At 41.9% G+C, this 24,864-nt stretch overlaps 1 protein-coding gene across 1 annotated transcript; it reads right to left on the minus strand.

Annotated features, from left to right (window-relative positions):
* Positions 1 to 1,053: 1,053 nt before the first annotated feature.
* Positions 1,054 to 24,480, minus strand: kpna3 (karyopherin alpha 3 (importin alpha 4)). The gene is made up of 17 exons (XM_079517585.1): positions 24,298 to 24,480; positions 20,100 to 20,144; positions 15,962 to 16,051; positions 12,341 to 12,370; positions 12,178 to 12,230; positions 11,361 to 11,456; positions 9,180 to 9,265; positions 8,311 to 8,397; positions 8,040 to 8,209; positions 7,091 to 7,135; positions 6,579 to 6,710; positions 6,327 to 6,455; positions 5,478 to 5,582; positions 4,740 to 4,811; positions 4,099 to 4,261; positions 3,747 to 3,841; positions 1,054 to 3,657 (listed from the first exon to the last, which is right to left on the minus strand). The coding sequence occupies exons 1-17, from the start codon at positions 24,364 to 24,366 to the stop codon at positions 3,559 to 3,561; spliced, it is 1,566 nt and encodes a 521-aa protein (XP_079373711.1). The 5' UTR covers positions 24,367 to 24,480; the 3' UTR covers positions 1,054 to 3,558.
* Between the last annotated feature and the right edge of the window lie 384 nt (positions 24,481 to 24,864).

Below are 24,864 nucleotides of genomic sequence, written 5' to 3' on the forward strand. Positions count from 1 at the left end.
GCAAAATAGGGGAGTTCGCTCCGGTGCGGTATTTCCGAACAAGGTCCCTTACTGCCCCCGGCCACGCACCCAATTAAAATGTAAGCTTTAATATTGTGACTGTTGCTTATGTTATGTAAATTAGAAAACATCGAATCGATTTCCAAACATCAGATCTTTGTATTAAACTGGACTGCATGTGATTAGTATGTAATTATTAGTCTACTTCCCAGGTAGATAAAACAAGCCCTGTTACGATAAGCACAATTGTATATGGACGTCAGGCCCTGTCACATCAGGCCCCTCTCACAGTATTGAATGGCAGGGCTGGCATGGCCCTGTCACAGACAGCTGCCATGTGTGCAAATCTGTCAAAGGATGTAAAGATTTTTCCTTCAGGACGATCAGATGTACAATTCAAATTAGCCTAATTTCACAACAAATAGCCTACATGTTGGTAAACCTTCCCTGCAAAGATCAAAGTAGCCTAGTGATCTAGGATTCTATGCCATGGGTCCATATCTTCCCGTTATAAATAAATGAAAGCGCTTAGGAAAAAACAGCTTCTCTCTCACTTGCAAAACAATAACCCATGCAAGTTTAAATGACTCTTTTCCACAATCACAAATTCACAATATATGCAGTTACAATTGTTTTAGTACTGTGTGAATCACAACACTTAAAGCAGGGAGGATCCAACAGCTAAACAGCAAGTTTATTTTGGTTAGGCTCAGTAACACAGAGATCATGTCCTGAGGGCGAGATGAGATTAAATGATATCAAAATCCCCTGATTGAAAGGATATGGCAATGACAGTATGTGGTGTGCGTGAGTAATGGGTGGGATGAATGGTGTTACAATGGATGGATTACAATGTTCAGTGAATAATATGGGAGTAAATTACTCTGAACAGCAGAGAGCAGTATTGACAATTTCCAAATTCAAAGGGCGACATCATACTGTATGCACACCCTCCATTTGTAATATATTCACCAATTGCTCCAAGCACTTTGCTTCTGTTAGCATATCATTTTAAAACTTGTTTTCTGTAGAAATGAAAAACAAAAGGCACAATGAATTTCAACTCATTCTTGTCTTTAATATGCACAAGAGTTGAAAGCATCAATGAGCCACCTTAAAGAGAAGAATTCAATCTAAAATTTATAAAAAGATATAAACAATCAGAGGCCAAAACGCTGTCTGTTGCTTGTCTTCTATTATCTCATTTAAAACAACTTTTCATTTAGCAAGTAAAAATCTTGCAACAAACATAAGCTTGTATCACTTTTAGATACAAGGCAAAGAAATTGTAAATCTTTAAAGTGGCTCGGTCTAGTCGGCTAGTTCATGACTGTACAACCCTCCTCTATAGTTTTTGTTCATTCAGTATTAAACAGCTAGTCCCAAAAACAAGCCCGGGGCTGCTTAGAACACACCCACCCGCTACGTTTAAACCCCCCAAAAACCGTGACCCGCTGCTCCGACCCCCTCTCAGTAGTTAGCAGCCAAACAAGAGGATCATAAGTCTAACAAGTCTAACATGGCCATGGGCTTTAGTTTAGATCAGAGCATTACACCTTGACCCTCAAACCCTCAAGACCATTAGGGACTTGGGGACGGTACGAGTGAACATCCCGTCACCGCAGCTTGGGGAAAAAAAAAAAAAAAAAAAAAAAGCCTCTTCTCCAATTCTTCAGCACATCATCACAATACATATGCATGTTAAAAAAAAAGATAAACAAAAAAAAATATTGCTTGAACACCCCCCTCCCTCCCCAATAATCTTTGACAGTAAGAAGGTTATTGTTTTGCAGAGTCCAACCAATGACTGTCAGCTGCAGCAGCTTTGTACAGGCTTTATGTAAATATATTCATATATTCATGAGACGGCAAAGAGAGATACACATCACATTTTGATTTTGTTGGTTTTTTTTGTACAACTATTCAGATTGGTGATGACGCGCGCGACCTCTTCGTCAAAAAGTAGTAAAGTACTGTAAAGGTCAGTGGACCTCGACTCCTCCTCAGTAAGTGTAGTCTTCAGTGAGTATCGGTCCCTTTCTGCAGGCAGAGAGCACCAATAGACCTCTCAGACGTGTGCATAAGACTGAAGAAACCAAAAAAAAATAAAAAATAAAAATGGAACAAAAACGTCATGGAAGCTTCACAGCCTCAGCAGGAAGAAGCCAAAACTCTTGTTCATTAAAAAATATATATATATAATATATTTATATTTTTAAGGGAGAATTAAAAAAAAAAAAGAAATGAACTTGAAAAATCAATAAGTAATTCATGTTGATTTCTAAGCTTGACATTTCTTGTGTTAGACCCCATGCCGAGTTTCACATTGGTGGGGAACTCCAAGCTTGAGTGGTCACTTCCTGCAGGATGTGGCCGACCTTGCTGCAGAAATGTATGCCCCGTAGGAGGGGGGTGGGGGGGGGGGGGGTGGGGGGATGGAGGCTACAGCTGACATGTTCCTCTTCTTTCAAGTCTCTGTGCCATAGATTCCTCCCATGACATGTTATCTACATCTGTAAAACAACCTGTTTATTTTACTCTGTTAAAGAGGAGAATTCTGACAATAACGGTTGTATGTGTTGAAAGAAAAAAAACGTGGCATTTCTCTTCACATTTTTTTTTTACACTTTTTTTAAAAACATTAAAAGTATTAAGCAATGATAATTCAACCCAAGTCGCCCGCAGAAAAAAGTGACGTCGTTTTGAGTCAGGAGTCCCGTCAGTCATTCTTGCCACGGAAACCCTCTTTGCCTTCTTAGTGGCCCCGCCACCTGGGTGAGCCGTGGGGGCGTCCGTGGTGCTTCATGGCTTTAGCTCTGGGATGAACTCTTTAAACTGGGCGAGAGGGTTATGGTGTGCCCGGCCACCAGGTATCTATGTGACTACAGTAAGTGCATGTGTGTGTAACTGTATGCGTCTGTGTGTGCTGTGCGCGCAAGTGACATAACACCAGGGGTCAATGCAGGGGAGGGAAAGAACCAAAATAAACCACAAAAGAAAAAACAGCAGTATTTCTTTCCCCAAAAGTGATATGATGGCTTCTAACAGAAGTATGCACACAAATTCTAGGTGTCAAACTATGTAAGAGAGTGTGTTATATATGTGTTCTGTGTTGAAGAAATGTGCTTGTGTTTTGTCTTTGTGGATAATGACATTTGGCAATCAAAAACAAACAAAAAGAACTGAACTTTGCCATGAAGGTTTCTCTCCCTTCTGGTTTTAATTTTGAGTGAAATCTGGACACTTGGCAGAGACTACCGCCCATCTTCCCAACGCAGGTTGGCAGATACAAATGGTGTTTTAAACGAATGACCAGGACTCCTGTGTAGGGTTGCCGTGTTTTGTGAAGGATGACCATTAAGGGAAAAAAAAATTACACCCCTAAATGCAGAGGTGGGGTGGGTAAATCCTTCAATAGTGAGTTTTCCATGTTGAAAGTGAAGCTAGGTAAATCCTTCTGTACCAGGTTGCCAGGTTAGAGGAGAGGTGGATGAATGTCTGGGGTGATTACAGAGTACCCGTGCAGCTGGTTGAACCAAGTACATCCTGGTTTTTCTTTTAGAAATTGAACTCCTTGGTTTGCATGTTGGAAGCCGGATCAAAGTTGAAGGTCCCTCCTTGAGTGGCCTCGGGGATTAAACTGGGGTCTTCATCAATCTGAGTGGGGAAATGACACATGAGGACATTGTGGCATAATAATAACGGCTATTATGGAAGACCATACATTTATAGCGGTTGATACTTACATCATCTCCTGAAAAGTACTGGTCAATAATCTCAAAGGCTAGTTTGTAGATGTCCTCGTTCTCGTGCTGCTGCAAATTCTCTATCTTCTCCAAACCTGAGCAGTAGAAAGATGATGGTTCAGATAGGACTCTCAAGGAATAGCACAATGGACACATTCTCCAAATAGGTAAGGGGGGAGGCAGATATGACTCTCCTCTGTAATTAGTACTAACAAATGCCAATACAAAAACTTGATTGATTTTAATGACAATTGATTGATTACAGGGGGGGGGGGGGGAGCTGTGATGCTATACAGGGTAACTTAATTTGAGGAGGGTACCCATCACCACCCATGTTATGTCAGACACCAACCTCCACACTCCTCTATAATCTCAGCAATGGTGCTGGCTTCATCTCCAGCCATGATGAGGACATTCTTCAGGCCATCCAGGACCACTTGTACCACCTGCGAGTCCTTCACCGACAGCAGGTTACAGAAAGGAGGGATAACATTCTGCTCCACGAGGAACTCAACCTGTGCAAACGCACACACACGCACACTTTATTGACAAGCACCACAAATGCAAAGGAATTTGACTTGGTGACGGTTCTCAGTGAAAGGCCCTTTTCCCCCACATGCATCGCGTTAGAAAATTGTCTCACACACCTTCATCAGTGTGATATGGATAGCCGTGATATGGATAGCCGAAACGTCCTATATAATAACCTTTATTTCTATAATGTGATTTGAACGGGTAACGCACCATAAGTCAGAGTGCGGTGGTCACAAGAAAAGTTATCTAATGTATTACTTTAAATTCAGAAAGGTGTCGACATGTTGAGGTCTGAATAATATCAAATATCTAACTACTGAATCAAGAAACTTAAAAACTTCTCGGGTGCTCACAAAGCGGAGCAGACGTCAAAATGACCCTAAACATGATATTCATTCAAGTTTATTTTTTAGCAAAAAATAAAAATAAGCTTCACATTGCAGCCAAACCATAGCTCACCTGGTCTTTCCTCCCACTGATGGTGAGGTTGCTGATGGCCCAGGCTGCCTCCTTCTGAGTGCCAAAGTCACCCTGTAGAGAGACGGGCTGTTATTAATCCAGTCTTTTATACACCACGGTGAACGTACACTGTAGGCATGCATGCCTTGATTTTCAGGTCTCCATAAATACATACATTTATCCCGCAACAAATTGTGTTTGGTCAACGAAGTAAATTGCTGGTTTTGCACAAAGTTACTTTCCACAAATCTACCAAAACAATTACGACAGAGTAAATAGTCATATAGGTAGAGTGTAAAGAGAACAATGTAGCCTAGCATCTGTCTGAACAACATGCCATGTTGTTTGTGGTGTAGCAAAACAAATCTAAATGACAAAAACATGGGAACAAGTAACCAACATACATCTGCATAGTATAACTAGCATCTATCACACAATAAAAGATGACAAGAAGGGATACAGGCTCAACAAGGTGGTAAAGAAGACTAGCTTTGTATTTGGAATTAAATGAACAAATTGGAGGTAGCTGCAGAGGGGAGGATGAGGAAGCTGGAAGACATCCTGAGGAACTACCAAATTCATCGGTTTATCCATCTCTGCAAACATACAATTCTAGAAACTAGTTCAAATCTTAAGCCTTCTCTACTTGACCACCAAGCTCAAATAATAGCCAGCAATAGGTGCAATTTCATTGTTAAAGTGAAAAAAGGAAGAAAAAAAAACACCACCACCACAAACCTTGGCCAGTTGGTGGATTATCATGGGGATGAGTCCAGCATCGATCACAGCTTGGACCTGCTGTTGGTTGCCAGCTGTAATGTTGGACAGGAACCAGACGGCTTCCTACAAACGAGCCAATCAGACACATTCAAAACACAGCACTACAGAAAAAGCACACCAATCAGAGACAAGGTATATGAAAAGCAATTAAAAAACGAGAAAGAAAACCAAACAACCACTGGGGCTGGGTACATTCCTAAATTCACTGGCAACTTGAAATATTTCTCCTTCCAACTACATAGAACATACCTTTAAAATGACAGTCACCTGTTCCATGGGAGCAGAATAAACTGACCTACCAGCCACCGACTGCTGAAACTCTACAGCTTAATTCATTTTAATCACACACCTGCTTCTAGTTTGAAGGCATTAAACTGACACACTAGATCGAGAAATACCCAGCACAGAGTTTCCTCTATGTTCCACAAAGGCTTTATCAAAATAACTGTGAGCCAACAATGTGGCATTGGATGTAGTGTTCCTGAGGTGGAGGTTTCATCAATATCAGCAGTGCTGACAATTTGCAAGTTTCACTAATGACACACATGACTGACAAATAAAAGAATATTGGAGAAGAGAATTTGACGGAATCATAGAATACAACAAAAGCAGGTGTTCTTGTAGGGCTGCCCCTTTTCATCGGGCCCAATTATTTTAGTGACCAGCTTTACTATTTATGCTGGTATGTGTCAAACGTGTGAAGCCATCAATTACACTTCTGATAAACATCAAAAATGGCCACACCAGAGGCCTCCATGTAATTCCTTTGTGTATCGAGATATCTGAGATGGTAGTGTAGTGATATACCTTGTTGATCTTCTCCTTAGGGTGTGTGAGCAGGTTGGGGAAGTGTGAAAGGACATCGCAGTTGAGCACCACCTGCGTCTGCTCGTCCGTTCCCGTTACAATGTTCCCCACAGCCCTCAGAGCAGCCGTCTGCAGAGTGCATACAGACAAACGGGAAAACATTAAATTAAACACAAGGCTTCATTTGTTCTGTGGATAGTGTCGTTAAAAATAACATCATAGGAGAATTACACAAACAAAAACTAATCTCACCTGAACTTTGACTTCCTGGTGGCTGAGGAGAGGCACGAGGAACGGAACGACGCCAGAATCGATGACCATCTGGATCTGCTCGTTGCCTCCGTCCGTGAGATAGGACAAAGCCCACACAGTGTCTACCAAGATCTGATCAAAACACACACACAGACTTTTAATATCACATGCTACTGTGACTGCAGTGCACAGCACATTCACAGTAGCAATCACCGACACAGCAGTGTTCAACGATGGATGACACAGTTATGACAGACAAACTGAGCAGAGGGGAGATGAGGTCACAGTTCCCCCTCCAGCCCCATTTAAAAAGTAACACTCGATTTGTAACAAAAGTTACAAATCGTCACTATGCAACATTACTTATGCATTCTTCTTGTTATCTCTCAGTCCGTGTACACAAAAATAAATTCCAAATCAACTAATTTTACCTATTCAGAGTTCAGAGACTTCAGACATGCATAACAAACACTCAGACATGCATAACAAAACGTTATTTCTCAGATACTTACATTTATATCAGTGTGGTATATTAACACACAGAGGGCAGGGAGAATCTGTTGAGAGAGACAAAGAGAGACGATGAAGAGACACAAATAAAAAGGAGTCGGGGTGCACAAAGCCGTCAGAAGCAGACTTCAGACATAGCCTTGACTGATTTTTATAGCCAGACGTTTCTTCCTGGGCGATGATGCCGGGTTGGCTGAAGTACAGATCCATGACTCAGCCTGAATTCAGAGATGCGAGTTAACGGAGCCATCTGGCAGGCAGGGACACACATGTCCCTGCTAGCCAATTCCTGGCCAGTGCATGTGTGTGTGTGCGCGCACACACACACACACACACACACACACACACACACACACACACACACACACACACACACACACACACACACACACACACACACACACACACACACACACACACACACACACACACACACACACACACACACACACACACACACACACACACACACACACACACACACACACACACACAGTCAAACACCCCCCGTGTATTCAATGCAGTTATCACTGCATTGAATACAAGTTTTCAGCGATGGCGCTCAATTCGCTCATCTGTGTTCACTTGGCGCGCACGCAGGACGGTGCAGACATGTCGGGGGCATGGAAAGTAGTGGGGGGGGGACTAATATTTACTATTCTGTGCCTATTGGTACCGCCGTGCCGTCGCAACACTTGGCACGGCGACTTGCTCGGCGATGCCTCACGTGGCTCAAGGCCATCAGAGACGGTGTGCCTCCGTCATGGTCACGGTCAAGGTCACAAAAAGCAAGCGCTCCCTAACGTGTCAGTAGTTTCAGTTCCGCGTTTCCTAGTATGTCTGATTATCACATATTGGCTATTCCAAGGTTCTGATCACGGACATATTATTGATTATAGACTGATAACATTCGAGCGGGTACACACACACACACACACACTATAGTCCTACCTCTTGTACAGTCTCCATGGGTGGTGGCGGGTCCTTGTTGCGGCAGAGATTGACGATGACCCAGGTGACGTTACGGAGGAAGGTGATGGGAATGGAGGGGTTGATGAAGGAGAGCAGGGGCTTGACCACACCCAGCGAGATGACATAATCCCTGCACTGAGGGCCGTCGCCTGGGCAGAAAACAGGGCATAACTTCAGCATCAGCCCCAAAAAAAAGTATTGTTATGCCCATTGCAGTGAAAAGAGGACACAAGAGGAGGGCGGCACTCACCTATAATGTTTCCTAAAGCCCATACGGCCTGTTCACAAACGTTCTGGTGGGGGGAGTGGAGCAGCCGCAGGAACAGTGGTACTGCATCTGGGCGAGAGAGAGAGAGAGAGAGACAGGTGCTATCAACACCAAACACAGCTAGAACATCGCAGTCTTCACACGCAATAAAGCAACATCTCATGACTGAAAAATATGATGTTTAGGTATTATTATCATACAGTATGTAGCATGTTGCTGGTGCTACACAGACAACCAGTTGAAGAAGTCACAGATTGAGGTTTAACCTTTATGTAAATTCTGAGAGACCATGCTAGTTTGAACTCTTCAAATACTCTTTGATCTAACCACTCTTTGATCTAACCAGGACTTAATCTTTTTTCTCAAGTCCTTTTTCTTGTTTTGTATTTTATGCACACACACACACATACACACACACACACACACACACGTTATTTCTTTAAAGATTTTATTTCAATATAATTATGTACTGTCCGTTGTGTGTAGAGGGGGATATTTGTCAACTGAGAAAATGAATAAACATATATTTTTTAAATTAAATAAAAATAAATAACCCAAAATAGCTGATACTGTAGCTGCCATTTTATGTGCTCAACTTTCTTCCGTGGAAGACATGCTATGCTGGCTTCAATGGAATTCAAATGAGTGAAATCAGTTGTGGCGACTGAGAACTTCAATCCAGGTTAACACTGCCAGGCCATGACATTGTGCATGTGTAACTGCAAAAGCACATTATAATTGTGCTTTATTGTGGCGAGGACGAATAAATAATAAGCTGGGTGGATGGCAGTCGATTCACAACAGACCGCAGGGATAACAGAAGAGAGTGAGAAAGCACAGGGTCAACTTACTGGATTTAACCACAGCCTGAGTCTGTGCCGACGTCCCAGAGGCAATGTTGGTCAGGGCCCAGGCTGCCTCAAACTGGAGGGACGGACTGGATGAGAAGGAAAGGAAAGGCAGGAACCGTGAAAAAGATTGACAATAGAAACTTTGCACGTTTTGTTTCTGGGAATAGAATTTCAATATACATCTAGTCCTTCCTACCGTATCTCCTTCTAAACTTCAGTGACCACCCCCGTCGACACAATTCTGCCACTGGCTATCGGTTGTAAAATGAATTGGAGTAAAATTATGTATATCCAACACGTTTTGTCAATTGCAACCTATTTTTTTGGCAACTTTCATCTAATGAAACATCTTGCCTTAATAAGATGAAAACCGAGCTTCACCATAGCAGTGAAAACCCGGTTGAAAAACAGGGTCTGTGGGTTTAAACATTGCAGCTGACCCGTCTGCATACCAGAGTGTCTGCAGCTGTGCTTAAGGGGGAACACAGTATCAAGTATACTCGCGTTTCATTCTCGAGGTAATATGACAGATTAGGAACACAATGAAACTCACAGAGACGCATGAACTCAACTCTAGGTGGCAGTGTCATCTTACCATTACTTCACTGTGGTATATGAGTGACACGAGGAATTGCAACAATAATTGCAATGCAAATGAAAAGTCTTTGTGTAAACAGCTCTCACTTTGCTAGTAATAAGTATGCTGTCCAAGCACATTTATATTTAGCATTCAGTTCATGCGAGTTCCAAGACAAATGCCTTCAGCCTTCCTACCAGCTGATGATCTTGTGTAAGTACGTTTGTGAACATTCCCAAACTGAATACACTTGCATTTCTTCACAGAAAACATGCCCTGCTTCTGACATTTATATTTCTGTAAATTAGGTATGGGTGATAAGGACAGAATCAAATATATAGTTAAAAAGAGAGGACTTTGAGTGCCCGGCACTCAAAGTTAAAAACGAGGAAAGCCATTATTAAATTAAAAAGGCAACTGCCAACATGTTTCGACCAACAAGGTCTTAATCTTGGCAAGATTCTTGCCAAGATTCTCTCTTTTTATCTATGTCTTGATCCCGTTTTTGATCCGTGTGAGCATCTTTTTATCATTATCACGTTTTGCTATCTCCGTTGAGCACCTGGTTAGTTCCTCTTTTTTTCCATCGAATATATAGTATTTGACCAAAATACTAACCGATATTGATATTCTGTTGATAATGTTGTTATAATACCAATCGTCTTAAAATGTTCTAAAGGATTCCTAAAAAGCTAAATTGGCAGATCATCAAGCTCACAACTTATCACTGATGTGAATTGTTGAACTTGTAAATCATCAATTTGAGAATTTGTCAAAATACTAAATAAGGCATGATTAAGTATTAAGAGAAGTGATTAAACAGGAAAAGACAACACTTACGTCATATCATGAAAGATATAAAAAAATCCTAGACGATGTATGGTCATATTACAATACTGATATAGCCATATTGCCCTATTGTAAACTGCATTACCTTTCCTGGTCTTGGTTCATAATGTTATCAATATTATTACGGCCACCTACAAAACTATGTAAGCTCTCTCTATGATGGCTGGCATGAGCCTACATGTGACAGTCCACTGTCTAGTGTCTACAACGCTATATTGGGCTCAATAATAACTTCCCAAAATTGCCCAGTGCCTCTTCTTCAATGTGACACCATCTGTCATGGGTCGCCATAGTAACATCCTTACAACTCCCCAAGTCATTCCAACCCCGGTCGCACCTCCCCCTTCCCCGAACACAAGGTCCTGGGAACAGGGGAACTCCGAGGGACAGGAATGTTGTCTTGTTGTATGTTGTGCCCCGAGGACCCCCTTGAAAAACGAGTTGCTGCAACTCAAGGGGCTTGTCCTCTAGTGCAATTTCAAATAATGCCGTTTTATTTGGCTTTTGGACAGAAAAAGGTCCAGTGACTTCTGTGCCCGTTGCGCTTGTGTTTTCCCAGAGTGGACGCACACTCATGCAATGAACGTATAGTGTCGTGCACTCAATGCAGTATCTATAATCTACATCGCATAGATTATTGCATCATGGACTATATGAGCGCTCAAGTTGATGTGTCAGTTGATAAATCACAGCTGTTCCCCGGATGAAGATGATAGTAGGGCCAAACTAAATGCTTGGAACTTAAGTGGACTTACTTATCGTCCCTCTCCAGACATTTGACTAGAATAGGTAGGATTCCAGACTTTATCAAGTCATCAATAGGGGGGTTTCTGTCGCTGGAGAGCAGTTTTCTGACAAGAGAAAAGAAAGGGAAACAAATGTTGAGTTCATCACATCATCAATCTATTTGAGTGAGCCAGAGTGAGTGAGTGCAGAGATTAAAATAGGGTGCATTTTGCATCCCAAAACACAGTTTATAGTTAAGGGATGCAATAAAACAACAACCTCTGCATCCATGGGATGCACTACTGTACTGTTTTTTTATTCTAGTTTATTTTGCTAGCTTTAGCTATCATAATCATTTCTTCTTCCATGTTCTACATGAATATAACCACATTATAACCATATAAAATGAAATGGGAGCTAAATGCTGCAATTTGTAAAAATGGCAAAATATGACTCCTATAACGTCATTAAAGTGGAACTCATAAAATGTCCCTGGGACTCATCTAAAAGACCACCCCTGCATCCCGGGACTCATTACATTGAAAACATATTTACATCACTGTGAGTGAGTGCATAAGAGTGAGTGAGTGCATGTATAAGAGTGAGTGAGTGAGTGCATGTATAAGAGTGAGTGAGTGCATGTATAAGAGTGAGTGAGCGAGTGAATGTGTGATAAGAGTGAGTGAGCGAGTGAATGTGTGATAAGAGTGAGTGAGCGAGTGAATGTGTGATAAGAGTGAGTGAATGCATGACAGTGAGTGAGTGCATGCATGCATGACAGTGAGTGATTGTGCATGAGTGTGCATGTGTGCGCGCGTGTGTGTGTGCGTGCGTGTGCGTGCTGACCTTGCAGCCTGTACGGCACTGAGCTGGACAACTGCATTATCACTGGTGGCATTCTTCAGAGGATGAAATAAAATGACATGTCAGAATATTACAAATAAATCAATAGGCAGAAAGGGCTCTGCATTGCTAGAAGATGCAACCACGGAATCAGATAGAGGCTTACCTGTAAGATGGCCTCAAGCGTAACATTTTGCTGCATAGAGAGAAATTGGAATAAATATTAGCACTGTAAAAATAATCATCACCATGTTTATTATTATGAAATCACCTCAGCTGCTGACTAAAGGCACTGACTGTGAAAGCTCAAGACTGTGAGCTCACAGTCAGATGCTATGCATGCCATGCTAATTAGTGGTGCAATAGCAAATCAAACGATTGATTGAATCAATTATAAACATAGATTTTAAAAACATGGCAAAAATTCAAGATCTAGACACTCACATGTAATAGACAATATCGGACTACTTAGAATAGTCTTTTGTCGATTCCTTGTTTTATCATTGAAAAAGTGCACTTTGATCATTTGGTTAATCAAAGAAGTAATCAATAGAATAGTCGCTAAGAGGTTAATTGATAGTTGCAGAGCTAATTTATCATTAAGACACATCATAGTGCACTGGCTTATAGCACAGGTCATCACTCATCAATTTCATTAACCCATTTTGGGCGGGAACCCCTTTTGGTGTTTCAAACATTATGTTATGCTTCAGCTATTGAAAAATAGCAGATCTACAAGCTCATAGCGCGCCACCGAGTGGCGCGCTACGAGCTTGTAGGTCTGCTATTTTTGAAAAATCGTAAAAATGCGGCACAAATCTTTGAATAGGTATATATTCTTTCAGAGGGAAGGTTTTTTTTATTTCAACGTCAGGCCTAAATGGGTTAAGCTAGTGAGAGGCCTTTCACTCAGAGACGTCAGGGGGCTTTTAGAGTCAAGTACATTAAGCGGGTTTAACCACTGCACTCTGGACACCTCCATCAGTCTGGAAAGCAGTTGGGACGGGCTTCTGGGATACCGGAGGAGACACTAAAATGACCTTCTGCACCAGACAGAGAACACTGATCGCATTCTTTAGTGTAGAGGTTTTCCAAACCTTTCCAGCTCAAGACCCAAAAGAAAATTTGGTCTTTTCAAGATTCAAACTTACAAAGTGTTTTCGAGCTTGTAATTTATTTACATGTAGTTAAAGCTGCTATAAGCAATAATATGTCAACATTTGAATGACCTTTTTTCTTTGTATTCAGACAGCCAGCAATGGGTAGAACGCTCCCAAAAACATTTTAGTCTATGTGACACATCTAGGGGCCGCAATCTGCATTCAAAGATGTTCCTAGAAGCTTTGTCATTGGTCGAAAAATAAACAGGTCGCAATGACTAACCAATCAGGAAGCAGACAGGCAAATCGACCAATGACAAAGCTTCTAGGAAAATCTTTGAATGCAGATTGCGGCCCCTAGATGTGTCAGAGACTTTTTGGGGAGCGTTCTACCCATTGCTGGCTGTCTGAATACCAAAAAAATATCATTAACATTTTGACATATTGCTTATAGGCTAGCAGCTTTAATCCATAAATTCCACAAATCGCAGTGTATGCTGTCCCTCGCATCCGTCCAACCAGCTGCCTTCATATTCGGCGTGTGTATTACTGATGCCCCAAATAAAGGGTCATCTCTGAGTCAGATGGATCAGCAGTTCTCTGGAAATGGTGAGCGGCACAGTTTACATAATGTAATGAAACCTTATGTAAAGTCGATGCACAGGTGGGCATCGCCCGCGAACGACACTAACAACTACACACCACCAACGCAACCCTATGTTTGATAAACATTACTTTAGCATAGAGGTCTTAACATTTATTGGCCACCAAGTGTATGTAGAGTAGGGGTGTAAACTTGTAAAAAAAAACATTTTGAAGAAATTTGAATTAATTGTTTTGTAGTCTTAACCATTCAAGTGTCGGGTCAAGTTGTGAATTGCTTGTTTTATCATTGATACTGTGAAATGCATTGCTGGTGTGTGCTACTGCTCATGTTTTTAAATAAGTTTATTCTTAGTATTATTTTTAGTCAGGTGAAACCCGACCTATATCCCCTCGGTTTTCTGAGGACCTTTGTGCGACCTAGTCCTTATTGTCTGGCTCGTCACTAGGCTACCAGACATTTCCGATTGGCTGCCCCGAGTCTGAACCCATACTCTGAAGCGCCGTCTAAGCCAATGGGAGTGCCATTTAAGCCCTGAAAGGCCGCAACGGCGACCGAGGCTACAACGAGGAAGTGTTAACCCAGAGCGCCTCACAACAGCGGCTATGAGCTAACTGGAGCTACAGAACAAGACACTAACAAAAGCACGTCGGAAACAAACGCAAACAACGGCCAGGAGGTTGTCACAGAGAAACTTTGAGTTTAAAAAAAATAAAATAGGGAAAGAAACACAACAAAAACACAGATGCACAACGCATAATTACAAACTATGTCCGTCTCTAGGCATGGTAACGGAGACAGCGCTTGTTTCACCTGACAAATATGACCATGTCATCAGTTCTTGTTTTAACTTAAGTTTAATTGATTGTGTGAGTCATCTCTCCCCTCTGCAGTGGCAATCCTGCTGATTGGGAAGGTGCCAAGTGCTGCAGAGGAGGAGCGGTGTTTGATTCAAGAGCAATCTTATATAAAAAGCTACTTGTTCGTGTATGAATGGGCGTCCGGAAAATCATGATAAATCAATGGTAAAACCTTCAGTAATGGTGTTAACTCATAGGCCTTGTGCTGATAGTGAGTTAATTGAACTGTGTGTTTTGGTATACTGTCCGCTCTCCCCCAAAAAAGGGAGCCTGCAGGTGATTAGTCAGTCAGACCTTAGTTGACGCCATATATACTGGTTGGCCGCTGCAGTTCATTGGAGCCATGTGTGGAAGGCACACTACGTCACTGCCACTCAAGTGACTACTGGCCAATCACACTTATCACAGCGCGTCTTTTCCGGGACTTATCAATTAAATCCAAGGGAGCTTTATTGGCAGAGAAAACTACTTTGCCTCTGATTGGCCTAGCGAACGTTCCCTTCTGTGCCTCCGATTGGCCTAGCGAACGTTCCCTTCTGTGACGCATGCAGAATCTTGGCAAGCTTCCGCTCATGCTTCCGCTATGCTTCGCAAGGAATCTGTGGAAAGCTTGCCTCCTCTAGAGATGCACACGCCCCAGAGCAGAAGGAGGCCTTTATGTCTATGGGTATAACAGTCTGAGTGAGAGCTAGTACCCAGGGCCCTTTGCAGTAAGGGCCAGCTTCTAGTCTGTTTAGGTATTGTTGTATTCAAGTTTATTTATTTATGTTTGTGAAACTGTTATTTTGGTCTTATTTTTTTCGTCTTTGCCGAGGCTGCACTGTAATGTCTAAACTGGGTGGCTGGTGTTGGAAAGTTGAATAAAAACCCAAAAGTGTATTCTTGGACTCTCTGGTTCAGGTCTGTTTTACGAAGTACAATATATAGAGGGTTTAAGTAAGAGATGTTAAATATGCATAGGACCACCATGCCATTATGCAGTAATTACAGCATCTCCTTTCTGTCCTCTTTAACAGTTTCTTATGGCCTAAAACGTCATGGCCTCAAGAAATGCAAACTGCGCCAGATGAAGTAAATCATGCCTGGCTTTTAGACATAGCTGCTGCAAGATTTGCACTAGAGTAGAATGCTGGAATTATATGCAATTTCATCTTGAAAAGTGCCCTGCCAAATTAACTTTATGTCCCTTCATTTTCAATGGCAACGCTCAAATTGACACTTACTCCTTTGAAGTCTGAGTCGACATCAGAGTCCTCCAGACTCTCCTCTTGTGGGACGTTTCGTTTTTTCAATAGATGTTCGTCTCGTTTGTTCTGAAAAGACAAGGACACAGAGAACACAGTCGGAGATGAAAAGCTGTATTAATGCATTCATGAATTACGTCAGAAACAACAACAACTATAACTGCTTAGAACCAACTTGAACATTTCACAGAACCAAGCTTCCACCACCAAGTATAGCTAAGAATGAATTGTTGCCCAACTTTAAATGCGCTAAGCTTCCAAGAATCCAGCTCACACGTAAACAACACAAACTAACTCGGATAGATATCTACATGCTGGCTCTGGAAATGAGCACGCTCACGCGAGGAGAAAGATAAAGGGGGAACACGTAGGCACAGTTGAAAAAAGGATTTAAAACACATCTGTATTCACGCACACACAAAAACACACCGGCAACAGTTCACAGGCCAAATGAGTCAGTGGTAGGACAAGGAGGAGGAGATTCCCTTGGCCTACATTCCAGTGTGTCGTGCTGACGTGCGTCACCGATGACTAACCGGGCAGCGCAATGCTTCTCTCTCTGCTCTGTTCAGGCAGAATGGAATGTGCTGGACCGAGGACCAACTCAGCACTAAACAGCACCGACGCTCTCCCTCTCTTAATGCCCCCGTCCCCGACTGTCCCGAGCGCCACCCCTCCCCGACTCCACTCAACCCTCTAATGTTGCTCTACACTAGTCCTTACACTTTTCGAATATATGATCACCAAATTATGTACAGTGTGGGTAATGTGATGTAATATGCCGTCAGACTCACAGAGTGACACACACATTATTTGTCCCGGGCTGGCTCGTAAGCACGTGCGGCCCGTCGTTGCGCGCTACCTGTCAGTGGACATCACACAACGTGCGCTCGACCCACCATTGCGGTTGCGCACACACACGAACGACACACCTATGTCCTGCACACGCACGCATGTGCGTGCGAGCCGTCAGCGACGTCACACACACACACACACACAAACGTGCGCTCGAGCCGTCGTTGCACGCTCCATAAGGTAATGGTCAATGTGTGTGTGTGAAAATGCAGAGACAATGGCCTGGTGTGGTGACAGTTCTACAGACAGAATTAGGGTGCGTTCGGATAGTGGCACACTGAGGCACAGCCAATACAAAGTAATAGGCGAATGTGCTCCCGGTGTGCATTTCCGAACGCACCCAGACTTTCCTTAAGTTATAGGTTAGATAGATAGTGGGAATCTTGAAAAAACAAGAAGGTGGCCGCACACGCCAATAGTCAGAGTGCCAATATTTTATTAGGACAGCAGGTAAGACAAAAATGAATCCAACGTTTCGGCGGTTAAGCCTTCATCAGGGAATAGATAGATAGTGGGCCTACCTAGTACAGATGGAGGGCATGACTTTAAAGTGTTATCTACATACGTGTTTAGCAAATGTGTGAATCATCCCCAGGTCTATTCTGTCATAATTCTAAAATGATTACTCAAAACGGTTTTGTGTTATCATTTACTGAATTTACTCCAACATGAACAGCTTGACCAATGGAGCTAAAAACAGCTGATTGTGGCGACTTATGACACTGTTCAAAAGATATAATTAAAAAAAAACAATAGACCGATACAATACAAATACAATTTCCTTGAAGAGTCTAATTTTATATACATTTTTGGAGGCTGCTGTCTCTTCAGTTTCCAAGACAACTTACTGTCCTTGACTCGAAAATTGTCTTATCAGACAGCCACTGACAAATATATAATGCAAACATCCTACTCCTCCCAAACAGAGTGATGTGGCTGCAACTCAATATATATCAGAGATTAAAATAGGGTGCATTTTGCATCCCAAAACGCAGTTTATAGTTAAGTTAACAATGATGCACTACTGTAATACTGTACTGTTTTTATTCTAGTTTATTTTGGCTAGCTTTAGTTATAATAATCATTTCTTCTTCTGTTTTCTACATGAATATAACCACACTGTAACCATATAAAATGAAATAGGAGTTAAATGCTGCAATTTGTAAAATATGACTCCTAGCGTCATTGAAATGTCCTTGGGACTCATCTAAAAGACCATCCCTGAATCCCGGGACTCATTACATTGAAAACCTATTTACATCACTGATATAATATTCAGTATTAGAGATGCAGAAAGGTTCAAGAGGTTCGGTTATAGTTCAGAATCAGAATGAGCAGGGGACGTGATCCAAGTGTTTTTGAGCGTGGTATGATGGTTAACGCTAGACGGGGTGGTTCCGGCACCTCAGTAAGTACACTACCGCACTGGATCTCAACGTGGGGTCTTGGGGACGGTGGGGACCCCGGCCTCAGGTGTCACTGAGGGTGTTCCAGGGGTTCCCGAGCTAAATGAATGTTAGTTATAAAGCAAATTGACACCGTCTGTAACTCAGAGTGTACAAACGGAACCAAATAGGTTCTGTGTACAGTCTAGATTGGGGTCCCGTGACTCCGTCCCAGAGATGAATAGAAATGTATAAAATGAAGGTCCGGGGCATTATCAATGTCATTGAAATTAAAAAGGTTCATAATCACAGCTGTACACTACAGCGTGTGCTGTCTGTGTAGAGTTTACCGTGTGTTGTGTTTTTGTTTTTAACCTTGTACTGTACAGCACTTTGGAACCTTGTTTTGAAGGGTGCTATATAAATAAAGTTCATTATCATTCATTACTGAGAATGAATAAAGCAACATCCAGTCAACATCCACCCATTTTGGTGTTAGCATCATGTTATGCTTTAGCTATTAAAAAATAGCAGATCTACAAGCTCATAGCGCGCCACCGAGTGGCGCGCTACGAGCTTGTAGGTCTGCTATTTTTTTTAAATCGAAGAACGACTGACATAGAAACATAGCTTTTTCAGAAAACTGTCAGGATGTAGAAGACATTTTTAGAATCTGATCTCAGGTCAAAATGGGTTAATGAGAGGGCGACTGGATGGTGACAATATAAACTCAGAGGGCGACTAGATGGTGGCGATGTGTGAGACCTAATCAGATGGCCACTGAGTGGACAAAACGTAAGTACGGTTTGACACTTTGACTTGGCAGCAGTGAAAGAGGTACACCTCGACCTGTGACTTGGCAGCAGTGAAAGAAGTAGGCCTACATCTTGACCTGTAACTTATCTCTGGCACGGACTCCAAGTCAGACCCAGGGAATACCCTCATCTGCCACCGCCCATGCTTGCCCTCTCGCGAACCACTCTTCACTGGCTAATAAAAGCCTTCCGAAATGGAGAACAAAATGACTCAGCAAAAAGTAAATAGACATCGTGTGGGTCCATTTTCCCTACAGAGAGAGTGTGCATTTGTTTTTACGTCCAGATACCCCCTAAGGACAGGCTTCAGACACGCCTCCACAGTGGGGAGTCTTTAACATAGACAAAGGTTTGAAAAAAGGTGTACATGCACTAAGGTGGATTGTGCCCATTTTCTTTTTTTTTTTTACATCAGGGACCAACTTCAACGTGGCATGCATGGCATCAACTTAGTAATAAGATAGAGGCTAAAACACTTCTCCGATACCTGATTGCACCAACAAATGGTGTTTATGCTTCAATATCCCCAGTCAGCTTTATTCCAGAGTTCTAAACACAGCTGTAACTAGACAATGAAGTAGACGTGTAGGAGTATGTTTTAAAGTATTGGAGAGACTGGCTTCCAGCTTTGGGGGACTAGCTTGTGTATACAAATGTGCAATGTGTAATTTGTGTAATATATAGACAAACAAAGATCATAAACAAGATGTGTGGCCAAATAAGAGATTCTACCGATTCTGTCTTTTTCATTTCTTGCACGTTTCAGTAAGACAATTTTCAGAAAATATAAAAAGCCATTAGCAATATGACAATATGACAAGTTTTTTTTCTACAACATCCATGTTGGAAAGAATCTCCCAACCAGTTTGGAAAAGGCACGTTATCCTACCAACATTGATCATGCCAGGTTGTGTGTGCACTGTGCACATGCGTATATGCCTGTGTCTACATGGGATTCGTCACATGGCGTGCATGATATATTTTAGTTTTGTCATCTCTTCTTACTTGCATCAAGTAAATCACCACCATTTGGTACTCAAATATATTCTGATGGGTTCTCACCTTTCTCAGCTCGACTGTTACTTCATTTCGATGTCTTCGCATAGTCTGCAACATAGGAACACAAAAGAGACACAAATGAAACAAGTTTGTTTTTTAAGCAATAATATGAGAATTGAGAGTTCTTTGCTGTTATTATTGCTATGACAGTGATACTACAGGTGCTCCGATCAGGTTTTTGTTTATCTCACAATCGGCCGATACCAATCATGTGCATAAAGGGAAATTTGAATATTTCCAAAATGTGTCAAAACGCACATGAAAACTGTTCCTGTGTGTGGGGAGGAAGGGGATATTATACTATACATCTGATTGACTTTTATACCATTTAAATGGTATCAAAGATCACCTCTAAGTGCTACGGTTATGAATGAGACATTTGCACAAATGCATTAGTGCAATAATCATCACTGATGTACAGAACAATAAAGAACACCCTCTCGTGTTACATTTTGATTATACAACCATGTTCCATTAACAATATTCAACAAAAAAAATCTAAACATCATATATTTAATGGTGGAAACTGGAGAGTTTGTAAAGCACTAGTTCCTTGTACACTCAACGACTCAAGACCAACAAAGCAACGAAAGATTACCCAGACAGATAAAAATCTGATCTGCCTTACTTTAAGAAATGTGTCATTTGAAACAAACAGTGATGAGGCATATTAAGTTTGAGGTGCACTTTTATCTTTATTTTAGCAATTCGGGAGAGCCCATTTCAACCAATGAAAATGTATGTTGTAACAAGGACCCCAATTAAACATTTCTGTATTAACTAGAATATCATAAATTACTTTGAGCTAATTTACATGAGCTCTTGAAAACGCCCTCCCATTGCCTGTCACCTGCCTCTAAACCACTGTTTCCCTCAACTTAATGTGACCCAAAGTTGTATAAGAGCCACACATTCCAACTATGACATGACTGTCAGAACTCTTGTGTTTTTCAAGTTGTTCTTCCCAAGAACCTGTTCTTGGGAAAATATCGCCAAGTACTGAAGGCAGTGTAAGCATATCTATTACCCAGAAAGAATAGACAACATGCAAGTTCACTGCTGATTTCGACCTGGTTTATAAACAATAGTATTAACCATTATGCAGTACCGGTATCTTAGAAAATACATTACCAACTTGCATAAATATCACAATCACACTTTCCCTTCTCCCAAAATAGATCACAGCAAGTGTGAGTGTAAGAAATCAATGAGCCCGTTGGTACATGGATTGAATATAAATAGCACAAGCATGAAAAGGTAAAACTGCTTTGGCTATACATTTGTTTACAGTCCGTCCAGAACAGTTTGAGATGGTCTCAGTCAGATCTTGTGACTGTTTTCAGCGGTTCATATTGCCTTCCTAAATAGCCTCTTACGTAATCCGGGCCAGTCATAACTAACTCAGGAGGCTGAGGAGGAGAGAGGTGTCTCCCCAGCCATGAGGCACCACAGAAGAACACAGTCATGCCATATGACTGAAAACAACAATGACTGACCAAAGGCCCCTTCTCCAAATGCAGATTATAGGCTAGTATGACCGTCAAACTGGAAATTAGGGTAGCAGGGTAGTTTGACTGATGTAAGATAGACCGAAGTGTTTGACATTTGTTGCTAACTTGCTGTACCCATGTATGGACTGACAACTGTCCAATCCTGAATCTAGAAAGTCCAATCACCAACAGACAGGTCGGTGACACAATGCCAAATGATTTGTCCAATCTCAATCTTAATGATACATGACTGACTTAACAGAATGTACAACAGTATTAAGGCAGAATGATTCATCGCTAAGCCTTGCCATCTAGACTGAACCAACTAGGCGAAATTCCATTGTGGAAATGTCTGTGCTATTGTCTGTTTTTATGATCTCCACTTTGGAAAACTTAAATTCACGCTCTTGAGAAACCCCAAGCCAGACCCCCCCACCCCACCCACCTCCCAGTCGCCTGAAATAGCATCAGGAATGCATTTGGCTATGTTTGTCTGTCATAGTAGTAGCCATGTGCTTGTTGTCACACTGGGGTGTCTCAAAACAACAAACAGTGGGTCAGTTTGGCCTTTACACTAAGGGTTGCCCGCCTGCCCCTGGCAGGTAAATAAAACTTCCGGGGAGGTGGAGTTTGCCTTCAGGTTGCCCTACTGGCAAGTGCTTGTTTGAGAGGAGACAACTGTCTATAAACACAACATGAGATTTGTCTAAAACACCGTTTTCTGGTCTGTGGAATGTAAAAGAGCACGGTTTACCTATAATGTGCTGTTTTCATTGTTGCTAGTGCTACACTTAAAAATATAAAACAAGTTGAAGTGAAGTTGTGAACCCATATTCATAGCCAAGCTATGTAGCTTTTTTGCATAATAAATGAGGTATGACACTTTAATCTTACAGCCCCAGAAAGTATTAAAAAAATGTTTAGTTAAAATAAACAGTACCCTTAACCACCTACATTTGAAATATATGTAAGACATACGTTCGCATATGAATACGAACGTATGGTCATAGTATGCTGGTGTCACTGTCACTAGGAATGTCATACAGTTCAGCTGTGCAGTTTGCCTAATAACGAGACTCGGGTGAGACAGTGGGTGCATATAGATCTGCCTGTGAGACACAAGTCTACCCGTTTGGATTTCACAACCAAAGCCATTCATGTTTCGCCTGTCAACATTTGTCATTATTATGTTCCAATGTCTTACCATTAGTTGAACAATACTGTCTATCTCTATAGTAGACTATAGATTGCAACATTTATCAGGCCTAATCATGAGAAGATTGTAGTAGCCGCAGTAGTTGACTGTCAACTAGTACAATTTTGATTGATTGAAGTATCTCAATACCAAAAAAAATGTTAACTGTAAGTGGATGACCCAATAAAGCACTACACTTGTTTACAAGAGGGTCAACCTTGTTCAATTCATCATAAGGTGTTGCTATTAATGCTGCGATACACGTTACAGACCTAAAATAGATAAATGTGACTTCGTGACTGACTGGGATTGGCGGCACGTTTGATGGACAGCCGTTACATCCGCATACATCATAGCCATTCCAGCCCAGACACATTGTTTCTATTCTATCCTAGCTGACAGCTTGCTTTGCTAATGTAGCGGTTCTCTGACCTACAGTAAAGATACCAGGGACCGTGCCGTGACGTCATAACCAATCAGAGCGTGTAGGCTATGTCGTTCCACCGCCGCCCATTTCAGTCTTATCTTATGAATGTGTAGTAATACTTCGCCGACAGGAAAAAAATGACGTATTTTCACTTTTCAATAAATTGAAAATGTGTGTTTATCAGGGGGAAATGGTCGCTTGCTCTAAAAACACTCGATGACGAGGTTCTGCGCTTGGGAAGTGTATATTTGTATGTCTGTAAAATGTTATGATGAATTGAACAAGGTGGACCATCTTGTAAACAACTGTAGTGCTTTATCGGCTCGTCCACTCACAGTTAACAGTTTTGTTGTATTGAGTTGTGCTTGAAATGTACTGTAATTAATGCAAACTGTTAATAAATACTTCAAACAAGCGTCCTGAAGAAGCACTTCCGCTAGCCGGTGTTTTAGTTGTGACATCAACATCGGATCCTTGGCATCAGCCAGGCTCCGACTAGCTCATCTGATTTGCTATTGCTAACAAGGAGGGGCTATGTTGTGTGTTAGATCTGGATATTATGAACCAAACAGTTCATCGTGATATAATTCAGTGAAAACGCAACGTTGAATCAACATGACAAACGTCATTGAATCCTGTTCGTTAACATTAGCTATAGCTAATGTAAAACATCCAGAAGATAGAGGGCCCTGCCAGCCTCGCCGCTGTTAATGCGCTGCTAGCTAACCCAACTACACCTAGCTAGCAGTGACATATCCCTGTCACTTAATTCCGTCGACAATTCGTTTTTCGGTGTCAGTTTTAAGCGTTAAATCACGACCGGCCGATCTAACGGCAGCGACGAGGGTGTAGCTAAGTCAACTGCCATGCCACCGTGACAAGTATAACACAACATTAAGGTTATAGACGGGCCAATGGCGACTTTTTGAGCACCCGCGATAGCTAGTTAGCATTAGCCACAAGAGTTGAGTGGTAAGCTGCAGCCAGCCGGGGCCAGGATAGGATCCCCCGGCGAGGCCCAAGACTGAAGCTTTACATCTAAAAAAAACAGAGCTTAATGGTCACCATCATGTCTACAGTCCGACTCACCTCGACATCGCGTCCCTTGTTTTTGAAGCTCTTGATGCGGTGGTTTTCCAAGCCGGCGTTTTCTGCCATGGCTGTATATGGTTTAGCTATTATTAAAGTCCGGCTTTAGGAATCCGCCGTGAAAGACTGTGCTCCTCTGCTTGCTGCCTGGCTCCAGGAAGGGGGCGGAAGACGTAACACACATCGCAGAGGGAGAGGCGGAGCCAGTCTGCATACCTCCTCCGATTGTCCTGATTTTTCACGGGATCCTGGTCGACGCATTCATAATTTCATAATACATGCAATTTCATAAGCTTAGGTTTGACAGGTGGCTCTTTAACGGATGATGACATAACTATAACTGCGTAAGCAAGTCTATAACTTCTCGTTCTCAAAACATGTTCATGTCAAGTACCCCCACATTTTTTTAAATTGATGTATTCATTTTGGCCGCGGACCCCCCATCTGAATGTATTTAAATTATTAAAAAATAATATTCAAAACCTTTGAAAATAGCAGATGCATAAGGTTAAAGTGATTTTATTTCTGATGCTACAATATATTTAACTTATTTTTCTGGGGACCCCT

The sequence above is a fragment of the Electrona antarctica genome (genome assembly GCF_951216825.1).
Source record: "Electrona antarctica genome assembly, chromosome: 13".
Taxonomy (NCBI): domain Eukaryota; kingdom Metazoa; phylum Chordata; class Actinopteri; order Myctophiformes; family Myctophidae; genus Electrona; species Electrona antarctica.